Here is a 13,191-nt window from a genome sequence, read left to right as displayed (position 1 = left end):
AATGTGGTGGGATTAATAGAAGGGATCCGAATCTCAAATCTATTTGAATCGAATCAGGCACAATTTCATTTGGACCCGAATCTAGCCAATGGACCACAAGGGTGATTTGTTTTATTACCAAATCAGCTAGATTCAAGTAAAAAGTGATTTGTACCCGAATCAATTTGCACGTTCCTATTATAGACTACTTAATGGAATCAAATAGCTGTATTTACTAAGCAGTCTCTATTTTATACGGTTCTGCAAAGAAGAGAAATCAGCCGGAAGTCTCTTGACTACACACATTAATTTTCTATTCCGTATTTATTTTCAGGAGCCTGAGTTGCCAGAGGATCACTTTGCATAAAAATCTCTTTTTTTCTTTTGTTTGCAACTCCATTGTTACAATTATTTTTCTGACAGGAATTGCCAACAATCAGAACTTGGTTGCGGCGAATCCTGTAAGTAAACATGCATTTCGTTCTTTTACTGCTTCGTAAGAAGGAATATTTAATGACAGAAATATAAATTAAACAAATGAAGTGCATTTAATGATATGTGATAACATTAGATCTTTTAAATACAAGATATCTTATTCTGCATCCATACAGTTTTGATTGTTCCCTACTATAGGTTTACAAAGACAGCATTATAATCGACCTTGGTGGTGATAGATAGAATCAGCAGCTTTTTCTTGCTTGAGGGAGCTAGAAACAGTGTAACTGTAATTGTGGGAACCATTGTCAGCCAAACCCACAATTGTCAGCTGCACCAATAATTGATGCAAAGGTGGACCTCGTTATCCATGGATTCCATATCCGCAGATTCCCATTTCCACGGTTAGGAAAAGGATACCTGACCTCAGCAAACATGGGAAGGGAAAAAAAATATGCTGACCTCACATATCCACAGGTCAGAGGTGGCCAGAAATGACCACAGAGATCATTTCCAGCTGCTATTTTCTTTGACAGAGCCACAAAATGGCTCCTGTCATAGTGAAAAAATGGGGGGACACCAGTTTTCAGCCGATTTGGGACCACGGGGTAAGAAGCTCCCCCTTGTGAAATTTGGTCGATTTTCTGCTGACTGGGAGCCTAACCCCTGTGATCCCATAGGTTCCCTTAACTTGATATTCACGGTTTCCATATCTGCGGCTGCAACCCAGAGTGAAACCCCCGCAAATATCGAGGTCCACCTGTATTATCACGGAAGTGGGATAGAGCTGACTGAATATATTCACCAGATATAATTTGAGTGAATTGGGGGGCGGGTTGCTGGAGTGGCTTTGGGGGTGAGACAAAGTTTTGATGGAGGCCCGTAAAATTTAGATAAGTTGTTTGGGGGCAGTTTATGTCTGTCCATTTTTTTCCAGCTGCAAATAGTTTGCTTTTGTGTATTATGGGCACATCATTTGAAGTTCTTCTTGGTAGCCAACTTCTGTCAAACCCCATCCCACACACACAAAATGCACCAAGGAAGGGCACTGCATGGCATCCAGAACAGCTAATGCAAGAGTGTTAACACACACCATTTTCCTGGACTCCCTCTTGCCCATTGTAGCCCTTTGAGCCTACCCAAAAACTGTTCTGGCAAATCAGCCCTACTTATGGAAGGTGTCTCCACATGGTTTCTGGAGATGCACACACACACACACACACACACACACACACACACACACACACACACACACACCCTGCAGCCACCAGTGCCCACCATTGCTGATGTCCCTCAACCATCAGGAATAGCTTTTCAACAGACTCAAAGGGCTTCAGTGGGAAGGGGAACTGGGGAAGATTAACATGATCTAACTTTCTTACACTAACACTGCTGGATGCCATCTACAGTTTCATTATAGTAGTGTCATTCCAGGTGCATTCTGAGGGGGAAAACAGCAGGCTATTATTTTCCCCTCAGAATGCACCTGAAACCATGCTGCAATCATGACATGGTGTCATAATTCCCAGTGCATTCTCGGGGGGGGGGGATGGCAGATGGCAACAGTTGAACACTGGGAAGAACAACAACGTCTGAAATTCTGATGATGCTGCCACCACCACCTTTATATGTACCGTATGCTGTTTTCAGGACAGTGTGAGGTGGGGTGGGGTGAACTCCACCTGAAACAATTTGTCCAAATTTCATGGAGTCTTCCAGACAACTACAAAATGCACCCCTTCCATTTTTTGCTATCTGTGAAAGGGATGGGGGAACTGTATGTGTCAGCAGAGTCTGGGGACTGCCCTTATGTAGATAGAAACACCTTGTGTGTATGTTCTTCCTTTTAGCTAAAGAGAACAAGCCCTGGAAAATTTGAATTTTTAACACTGTACTTATTATTATTAAAGGTTTTTTTGCTGTACTTATTAAAGTACAGCATAAAAAACAGTTGTTGACAGTGTTCATGTTCTGCTGTTTGAGAACATCTGAAAATTTGTTCAGTAGATAAGCTTATATTTCAAATACAAATAGTGATGACTATTGTGTTTTATCACACATTTTTGCTCAACAGTTTAAAATAAAAAATTCAGAAATCTAAAAGAAGAGTGACTTGAGGAAAGTTAGAGCAAACAACTCCTATAATCCTTCCTTCATGGAAAATTAAATGACATATTTCAAAGTCTGTAATAAACTCATTCCACAAACATCCTGTTTCATTCTTTATAAAACTAGCAAACAGTGGGCATCTCTTTTTCCTGGGTGGTCTTGAACACAATTTCCTTTCCAGGAACAACTCTCAGACTGACTGTCAATTAAAGTACAGTAATTGTTTGCTTCTTGCTTTAGTTTTCAAGGAACTATATTAGGTTGTTGCCCTTAAAAATAACAATAAATAAATATACTCATATTTCTGAGCATAAATATATTTTTCCATGTCTTTGCGGCTAATTTTCCTTTTCAGATAGGCAGTGCTTTCATTTGTAGTGTGTTTTGTGTACTCAATTTTCTGTTGTTGTGCTAGGGTTCTAGTATAAATAAAATTCTTGTTAACAGACAATCCATCAGAGTGATTCCAAAGAAATTCTATCTGTCTGTCTATCTATCTATCTATCTATAATCTGCATATCCTATTTTATACCACCTGATATGTACATCTCTATGCAGTGTACAAAATTTAAAACACAATATAAAAGAGTAAAAACATTAAACTTCCAAAAAACACAATAAAAACCATCTCATAAAACAGGTTATTAAAATTAATTCCACTTAAAAGCCTGCCAAAAGAGTTGCCTCCTGAGGGTCTTCTTGAAAGCAAACAGAGAAGGAGATCTCTTATTTCAACAGGGAGCATATTCCAAAGCCCCGGGGCAGCCACAGAGAAAGCCCGGTCCTGAGTCGCCACCAGATGAGATGATGGCAACCATAACTAGACCTCTTCAGAAGATCTTAATAGGCAGCAGGATTCATGACAAAGAAGGTGCTCTCTTAAATACCCTGGGCATTTAAACCATTAAGGGCTTTATAGGTAATAACCAGCACTTTGTATTTTGCCCGGAAACATATTGGCAGCCAGTGCAGTCATTTAAAATTGGGGTTATGTGGTCCCTTCAGGTTGCCCAGAGACCAGTCTGGGTGCCACATTTTGTACCAATTGTAGTTTCCAACTACATATAAACACAGCTCCATGTAGAGTGCATTACAGCAGTGAAGCCTGGAGGTTACCAGCATATGTATCAGTGTTTTTTTACCTCCAGAAATGGACGTAGTTGACTTATCAGCCGAAGCCAATAAAAAGTGCTCCTGGCCACTGCATCAGCCTGAGAAACCAGGGTGGTTTTTGGATCCAGGAGCCGCTCCCAAGCTATGTACCAGATCTTTCAGAGGGAGGGTAACCCTACTCAGAACAAGCAGATTGAAACCATCTCTCGGATCCAGACCACACCCACAGTCAGAACCTCCATCTTATCTGGATTTAGTTTCAGTTTGTTATCCCTCATCCAGGCCATTACCCCTCCAAGCAGGCATTTAGGGATGATATGCCTTTCCTGATGAGGTCAACATGGAGAAATAGATCTGGGTGTAATCAGAATCATAGGAACATACATAGGAAGCTGCCATATACTGAGTCAGACCATTGGTCTATCTAGCTCAGTATTGTCTTCGCAGACTGGTAGCAACTCCTCCAAGGTTGCAGGCAGTAATGTCTCTCAGCCCTATCTTGGTGGTGCCAGAGAGAGAACTTGGAACCTCTGCTCTTCCCAGAGTGGCTCCATCCCCTGAGGGAAATATCTTACAGTGCTCACACTTCTTACTCCCATGCATATGCAACCAGGGCAGACCCTGCTTAGCTAAAGGGACAAGTCATGCTTGGCACCACAAGACCAGCTCTCCTCTCCCATGATGATGATTCCAGTTTGTAGTTCTCTTTGGATATTATTTATATTTATTGTATGCCTTTAGACCTTCATAAGGGTAAGGGGGAATTATATATTCAATTGACTGATTGACATCCCACTCTTTCCTATGGCCTCAGCAGCTTCCAGCATGTTTTCTAAGGTGTTTTCCAGATTAGGGGCTTTACTGTGGGAGGAGTTAGAATGAGAGTATATAGAAAATGTATAAGCATACATCAGAGTCAGTACAGGCCACGCACACTGCTGCCTTTTCTTGCGGTTCATTATGGTTTGTCTTCCTTCGGTTTGTTCCCACAGCAGGCTTCCCCTTCTCCATCCCACCCATTTCTGGCCAATAGAGGCAGGGCACTACACCACCTACTTCCACTTGTGCCCAGGTAGTGAAGAGAATGGGGGAGTACATGTGTGCACGCGTACATGGGTGCATAGATGCCTGCAGATCCTCCCCAAATACACATACACACACACCAGTGTTCTTGTGCAACAACTCCACACTAGATCAGTGGGAAGCTCCAGCTACTGTAATGGAGCACTAACTTCCAGCCAGGTCTTGCAGTCTCACTGGGGGAGGAGGCTGGGGCATGAAAAGCTTCCCATTGGAATGGAAGCACTTTCCATTCTTCTTATTGTCTGGAGATTATTATTTTTTTAAATATAATTTTCTAATGGTGTTGGAACACCAGTATCCTAGAGCAATGCAAAGATGTGTTGCATTACTACCTCACTGAAAAATGATCTCTCATGGGCTAGCAGGGCACAACACCTATGTTAATATCCCTGTCCCCAAAGAGTTCCCAATCTAAACAATTAAAGGAAACAAAATAGGAAATAAAAGATACCAAATGAAATCAAAATTATATCAACATAAATTAAAGAAGGATAAACGAGTGCAACCCCAGGTGTTTCTAGAACTCTGCCCAGAAAAGAGGTAGATATGAACTCATAGGTCCTGGAATGCTCTTCTTTCTCCTCCACCAGCAGCATCGGCTGACAGTGGCATCTGTTGGCGAAAGTGCTGTAGTCATCTACCAGATGCAGAGTCTACATGCTGCAAGGGAAGAGTGTTCTGAGTGTGCTAGCCCTTACAGCTCCCTCCCAGTACAACTTCTGTGACAGCATCACACACCTCTGGGCATTAAACCTTAGCAACCCCCTTATGGAGGTCTATAGGGAGAAAGTAAATATAAATAATAAATAGAACCACAAACTGGAACCATAAGTGAAATTGTACATTGAAATATATATATATTATTTCTTTGAATTCATTCTGATGGTTTGTCTGTTACAAGGTTTTTCTTTATTCTAGAAACTTATCACAGCTAAAGAAAATTCAAAATACCTCAAAATGCCACAAAGGAAAGCACTTCATAGATTGATATCTGCCTCAGAAGGAGTAATCTGGGTGTCATAGTACAATAGGCAGTACAAGTGTGTTGCTTTCTGACCCAAGTGCTCAAATTGAAAAACTAATATCTGAGGGTTTGGAGGTTGCTATACCCTGGGCTGTAGCTGCTGGTGCTTCCTCTCCAGAATACAGTATCAGTTGTCTGCTGTCCCCCTGCTGATATCACCAGGGGTGTAGCTAGGGGAGAGGGGGGACCTCTCTCCCCATCGGGCCCCTCACAATGAGGGAGATAATGAAGAAAATAGGGAGGGGTTGAGCTGGGAGGCCCTCAGAAGCTGGGGGGCCTGGGTTCTTTGAACCCATCTGCTCAGTTATAGTGACACCCCTGGATGCCACCATTGCTGCAATGCTGGAGCAATTTTTCCCACCATTTTGAGTCCAACTGTTCATTTGCATCTGCAAAAAAAGGCTGTACTACGGAAACTAGCCTGGTGGCACTGCACTGCCAAGCAGTGCTGCTGTTTGTTTATAGGCAAATATCGGCCATGAATTAAAATGTGGAGAGCAGCATGGCATCGCTGATGTAGCAAGATCTAGCAACATTGTGATGCAAGGCAGTGGCTCACAACGGATAGCCGAATGGGGTCAAGAGGAAAAAGCCCAGATCCCAGAATGCTGGAAATCCAAATTTGTGTCCTTGGGAACAGCCATACAGGAACAGCCATACGGGAACAGCCACACTAGAAATAAGATTCACAGGATTACAAGAAATATTCTTTAGACTGTACAAAAGTATGAAATGGGCCACCTTCTACCTGTTGCTGCTGTACACAGATGTGTCCAATGTCTGATTCAATACTCATTTTAAATAATTACTATGACATTAACATGACATTTTGGAAGTAGAGCAACTGGGAAAATCGAAGCTTTCTCTTCACATCTTGGTTGTTGCTAAATACATTTACCTTTACCCACATCACTGAAAAGTGTACATGATTTGAATATGGTACAAATACTGAGATTTTTTTCTCCTGTAGGTTGGATGCAAAGTGGTTCAATTTTTCCACCTTTATTTGATGGTTTGCAACTACTTCTGGATGCTCTGTGAAGGCATTTACCTGCACACACTCATTGTGGTGGCTGTATTTGCAGAGAAACAGCACTTACTGTGGTATTACCTTCTTGGATGGGGTATGCTATTTCCTTTTATTTTTTTAATGTTTATATACAAAGCATGTGTATTGAGAAGTGTTTGAGGGCACAATCATGATTGTGTTTTGTTAATTTTAGAGAATTTTGATATCACATCAGCAGTCAGCAACATCCACTACTTTGCTCTCATAACTGAGAAATAAAATCAAAGATAAATTAAATGTCACTCTTATTTGCCCCTTTGTTTTAACAGAGGAATACACTTTTAGCCTGGCCTTAAGTATGAACTGCTAATGCAACAACCTTATCTTAACTACAAGAGCAATCGTGCATTTTGTAGAGTCGGGAAGTGACTCCTCCTTTGTGTAGAGAAAATAGACCTCTTGTTATGAAAAGGCATTAAGGGGTAATTATTCATTGTTTCTCATCTTGGAGGTGTTTCTACAGGAATGAATGTTTGTTTTCAAAGAAGTCTCGCCATTCCTAGGGTAGGAGGTCAGACCAAGGTTTATTTTTCCAGCAGTTCCCTCTGACCTGCTTTGTTCACAGAGCACAGTGAAAACTCTTTTGAGTTGAAAAATCTCAACTGGCGAACAGTACTGAAGACAGCATTCATTTTTAGTGCAGGCTTTAATTATCTGGAGTTAATCCAGAGAGAGATTATTTATTTATTTATTTATTTATTAAAAGAAGAATAGAGCAGCTTGGGCAGGCTTAGCTCTGAAGATGTGAGAATTGCAAGTGGGGAACCTGTCCACAAAATGGTTGAGTTTACCATCAGCCTGATGAAGGGAGCTTGTGTGTGTGACATTTTTGTCGACCCTAATAAAGATATTAACAAATCATGGCTTTTGGATCTTTTCTACTGACTATTTTTGTTGGATTTAAGATGGTCTATGGTTCGATCCCATGAGCTGTCAAACTGAATTGATGGAATATAGCAATGTTTATGGTGCACTACCATGTCAACGTCCCCTCCTCATATATTTTATACACACTCTTTCCCACTAAGTGCTTCTAGTGGAAAATGTGCACATGACATGTGTGGGGAGGGGACATTGCTCTGCCAGAACAGTCAGACATAGGGAATGGCCTGCAAGTTATAACCAGCCAGCTCTTCCCTACTTCCTAAGGATAGGACTCAACTTCAGCTGCAACAATATAAACAACTGTTCTTCAAATCTGCTCCCTGGTTCTGTGATTGGGCCTCTGCAATGTTAGCTAGCTATATATACTTCCAAGTCAGTTCCAGCTCATTGCCAGAGAAATGTTTGTATATAGCCATCTGCTTCCCTAACAGTCCAGTTTATTCCTGTCTTGTTTATTCTCCAGTCTCTTTTGTTCCAATGATTGGTTTCAACCTCATGGAGCTTTCTATAGTTAATATACTTACTCCACAGAGTAAGCCTCAAACTGCACCAAGTTAGCAGTTTGCTTTCTCTGATCTGGGCTCTTTGGTTTCAGTTCTGAAATACTTTGGTACCCCTCTAAGGACAGCTACTGAGAGTGGTCAGAGTAGATTTCCACGATGTGCTCACACTGCAACTAGGGATGTGCATGGACAGTTCAAAGTGGAACCGGTTCATATCTAACTGGACCGGTTCAGTGGTTCAATTACAAAGCCCAGTTTGATGTGAAATGCTTCTACATCAACGAGGAGTGGCAAGAAAGGTTGCTTAAGTCTCTTACCCAGCTCACCATCCCCAGCTGGGTTGCTCTTAAAACACAGGCGGCCTGTGTTTTAAGAGCAATCTGGTCGGCAATTCTGCTGGGGATGGTGGCAGGGACCGGCGGCAAGCCAGGTAAGAGGCTTCGGTTGCTTAAGTCTCTTACCCAACTTGCCATCACTCCTCATAATGCCTTCACAAAGTAGCATGAACAATGGAACATTCCTAACTATGATCTCAGTCCATGGCAGAATCTTCATATGACCATTTCACTCTGGATGAAATGAGTCAAAAAGTCACAAGAACTAGCCCTTATTGTAGTAAATGGTACACAATGTTGAGAGCATAGTTTTCAAAATATTTGATGTTGTATGCTGTGTTACTAGACAGCATTTTTATTTACAAATTGCTTATATTCTCTTTGAAATTATGTGCCTTATTCAAAACTTCAAAAACAATGTAATGTAGACATCACTGACAGCTTTAATTTATGTAGGTGCATGTACACAGCCATTTTAACAAGTCACTCTAATTAGACTTGTCAAGGCTTAATTGAAGCTTGATCTATAGTCTAGAAAATGTCAGTGTTGCTAAAATAAACTGTTTTTATATTAATTCATTCTTTGTTTATAAGATAGTCTCTAACCTACATTTGATTTTATAGATTCATTTCTCTAATTAGACAATAAGTTTAGAACAATTACTTATGAGTCATGTCCTAAGCAAATCAAGTCTGTTTATATAATAGTTCTTCCTAGTCTTGAAAATGTATCAACAAACAGATTTCCACACCCAATACAATCTTCGCTTCTCCTTTGTTATTTTCCATGTATTAACATTAAAAAGTAGTCAAGTGAGGGAAAGGGGGCAGGTCTCTGGCAACTTAGCTAGGGCACCATAACATTATATGGTAGATTATTTTACTATTTTATTAGTATTTATTTATTTATTTATTTATTTATTTATTTATTTATTTATTTATTTGAAATAAAACAAAATGTTTCTTGAACTTTTTAGTGGGGGAAAACTGTCCTTTTTAGCATATAGTCTTCCAGCTCATTGCCTCAGTTCAGTTTTGAGATTTGGTTTTCCTTTCCTGGAGTCTATGGCTTTCCCCTTGAAACCATCCTTGTTGTTTGCATTCCCACTGTAGCTTTATAGTATCATTACACAACCTTAGGCAAAAGCATTATTCCTCTGTTTCTGCAGCCAGATTCCTGGAATTCACTCTCAACCTAAGGCCAGATTTTCCCAGCCTTTCAGGGCTGGGAAATGCTATGAAATCAAGGCTGTACAATTCAAACAACTGCCTGAAAGTATTGGGCATTGCAATAGGGGTGTCAAAAATGCTAGAAAGTGAGGACTATTTCAGCAGCAGCAAACATGGCCTTAAAATGCAAGAGTAGTTTTTGATCAGGCCTAACCTCAAGGTCTTAAACAATCTCCATTGACTTACGGAAGAGAAGGCTGGCCTATACCCACTCCACATTGCACACCTTTCTAGTGCCAATGTAACATCAAGATTTGTGATGTTTCGCAATTGTCATTTCCCCTTTCCATCCTTGCTGTTGCAGCAAATCTTGGTATCAAGCTCTCTCTGTGTGTATATATATCTATATCTAGCTATATAAATTTTTATTTTCCTCTGTAAGTGTGAAATGAAACCAACCCCATAAGAAGTTTGTTCATGCGTTTTTGTTTGTTTTTTTGTTTTGGGCTGCTCTCCAACAAAGCACTTTGCCTAACTGCATGTACTCAGTGGTCTCACTGAAATCTAAGACAATTGACATTCTTAGCAATAGATTTCTCACTGTAGTGAGTTTGTTCATCTGACTATAATTAGGCCAGAATCACATTTTAGTTACAAAGTAACTGCAACAGGCTTATTCGATCAAGAGGAGTTTATTAAATATAAGAATTAGTTATGCCAAAATTGGAGCTTGAAGAAATAACACTTTTCATTTCTTAAACAAAATGGCTTTGTGATTCTTCTTGACGAATTCCAGAAGGGCAACTACAGAGTAAAAACAAAAAAGAGTTCTTGAGCCGCCTACAGATTAATGCTTAGGTCATCTGGCATAAGTTTTCGTGAGCTATGGTAGATCCTAGGATTGTTCAAGTCGGAAGAATAGGAAGCCCATGTCAGAATTTCCACCTCCCACCACAAGGAGGCAGCTGATCATGTGGCAATTGCCCAGGTAGTATGGGGGTGGGGTGGGGTGGGGTGGGGTGGGGTGGGTTCTTTGGATGTTCACTGTGCCAGGAGAAACAGGACAGAACCATGGGGGAAAGATACCCAAGACCAGCAGACCGGTTCCCTTTCCCCTAAAGCAGCTTTTTCTAAACAGGAAGAGAGAGAGACCAGCTGGTATGGAGGCCCTATTACCACAGACTGGCTACCTGTAGACTAACCCAGCAGTGGTGCTGGGAAAGCTGAGCTGCTGCAAAAAATATGGGAAGCATCCAGGAGGCAGGCAGAGAATGACACAGGGGAGTTTGGGAACAACCGTGGGGTGGCTAGGAAGAAGTGTAGGGACATGTGGGGACTGTTCTTCCCCGATGAAGATTCCTTCCCACATATGAGGATTCTCCATATAGGGGTAAGCAGCGAGGTGGGCAAATTTGCAGATGATACCAAACTCTTTCGGGTAGTGAAATCCAAAACAGATTGTGAGGAGCTCCAAAATAATCTCTCTGAGTGAGTGGGCGACAAAATGGCAAATGTTGTTCATTGTTGGCAAGTGTAAAGTGATGCACATTGGGATGAAAAATCCCAACTTCAAGTATATGCTGATGGGAACTGAGCTGCCAGTGACTGTCCAGGAGAGGGATCTTGGGGTCATGGTGGACAGCTCGTTGACAGTGTCGACTCAATGTGCAGCTGCTGTGAAAAAGTCCAATTCCATGCTAGGGATCATTAGGAAGGGAATTGAAAAGAAAACTGCTCATATTATAATGCTCTTATACAGAACGATGGTGTGGCCACACCTGGAGTAGTGTGTACAATTCTGGTCACCGCATCTAAAAAAGGACATTGTAGTATTGGAAAAAGTGCAGAAGAGGGCAACCAAGATGATCAGGGACCTAGAGCACCTTCCTTATGAGACAAGGCTACAACACCTGGGGCTTTTTAGTTTAGAAAAAAGACGACTGTGGGGAGACATGATAGAGGTCTATAAATCATGCATGGTCTGGAGAAAGTGGATAGAGAGCAATTCTTTCCCTCTCACATAGCACTAGAACCAGGGGTCATCCCATGAAATTAATTGCCATGAAATTTAGGACCAACGGACGGAGGTACTTTTTCACACAACGCATAATCAGCTTGTGGAATTCTCTGCCACAGGATGTGGTGACAGCCAACAACCTGGATGGCTTTAAGAAGGATTTGGGTAACTTCATGGAGGAGAGGTCTATCCACAGCTACTAGTCAGAGGGCTATAGGCCACCTCCAGCCTCAAAAGCAGGATGCCTCTGAGTACCATTTGCAGAGGAGTAGCAGCAGGAGAAAGGGCATGCCCTGCCTGTAGGCTTCAAGCAGCATCTGGTGGGCCACTGTGTGAAAGAGGATGCTGGACTAGATGGGCCTTTGGCCTGATCCAGCAGGGCTGTTCTTATGTTCCACAGCTGCCCAGATTTCCCTGCAACAGTGCTGGGTTGGCATTTAAAGAACCCCCACCACCATACTACCTGGGGCAATTGCCCCACAAATGGTTGCCTCCTCATGGTGGGAGGAGGGAATTCCAACATGAGCTTCCAATTCTTCCGACTTGCACAGTCCTGGTAGATCCCACTTTTTTGATGTATGAAATGGTCACCTCTCTAGACTACTTATTTCATCTAACAAAGTAGATGTTAGCCTGTGAAAACTAGCACAATAAATGTGTTAGTTAAGTTGTTGCCCCCCAGAAATAAATGTTTAAATTTGTGCTTACATAGATTTTTCTTGGTTTGTTAACTCCCTGTGCATTGAATAAGGTGAATTATGGTGAGACATCATATGACATAGACATGCACTGGTTTCAACCATGCAGATGTTGGTTCTGGTTTCAACAATGCAGATGTTGGTTCTCCTTTGAGGAGTAGCGCACTATTATTTGCATGGTACAGATCTGGAATTTGACAATCAGCTGGTGGTTTTCTCCACATTGTCATGGAAGTTCATCTTTGAGATTTAATTTAAAATTGGGGGCCATGTCCACACTCCGCTTTCTGTCTTTGATTGGAAGAGCCACTTGGAGTCTGCACAAACACGCAACACGAATAGTGCTGCTTTTCATGTGACTGCAGCTTCCTGGACTGTGTCAGAAGCCACCCTCAGAATTTCTCAGAATTTTATTAGTGACTAGTAATTTTAAGCCCGTTAAATTAACGGGCGCTAGTAGACCTCCCCCCTCCCCCTTGCCCTTCCCCACCTCTGTAAGTCTTGCTCGCTTTGCCGTGCCTGTTCCAGCCGGACCTCCCAGGAAACAGAAAGCAGCGAGTGTGTCTCAGGCTGGTGGTTGCTACTGCTGTCTCTGTCCCCCGCCCCAGTCTAGGCATTTAGCCAGTTACAATAACGGGTGCTAGGAGGGGCGGGGGGGAGCAGCAGCAGCAGTAGCAACCACCAGCCTGAGACACACTCGCTGCTTTCTGTTTCCTGCCCCCTTGTCTCCTCTGCAGGTAGGCAGAAGGGATGGGAAGAGGAAACAGCTTC

The 13,191-nt window shown here is 42.0% G+C and overlaps 1 protein-coding gene across 8 annotated transcripts in view; it reads left to right on the top strand.

Moving 5' to 3' along the window:
• The window catches only part of CALCRL (calcitonin receptor like receptor), a 126,550-nt gene that overhangs the window by 96,931 nt on the left and 16,428 nt on the right, over positions 1 to 13,191 (top strand). For all 8 annotated transcript variants that reach the window (XM_053272313.1, XM_053272343.1, XM_053272333.1 and 5 more), the window contains 2 exons: positions 314 to 440; positions 6,714 to 6,867. In XM_053272313.1, the coding sequence (XP_053128288.1) occupies positions 314 to 440; positions 6,714 to 6,867 (281 nt within the window). The remainder of the gene's footprint in view (positions 1 to 313; positions 441 to 6,713; positions 6,868 to 13,191) is intronic.

This window comes from Hemicordylus capensis, chromosome 1, assembly GCF_027244095.1.
Source record: "Hemicordylus capensis ecotype Gifberg chromosome 1, rHemCap1.1.pri, whole genome shotgun sequence".
NCBI classification, from domain to species: Eukaryota; Metazoa; Chordata; class Lepidosauria; order Squamata; family Cordylidae; genus Hemicordylus; species Hemicordylus capensis.
This window is presented reverse-complemented; position numbering and strand designations above follow the sequence as displayed.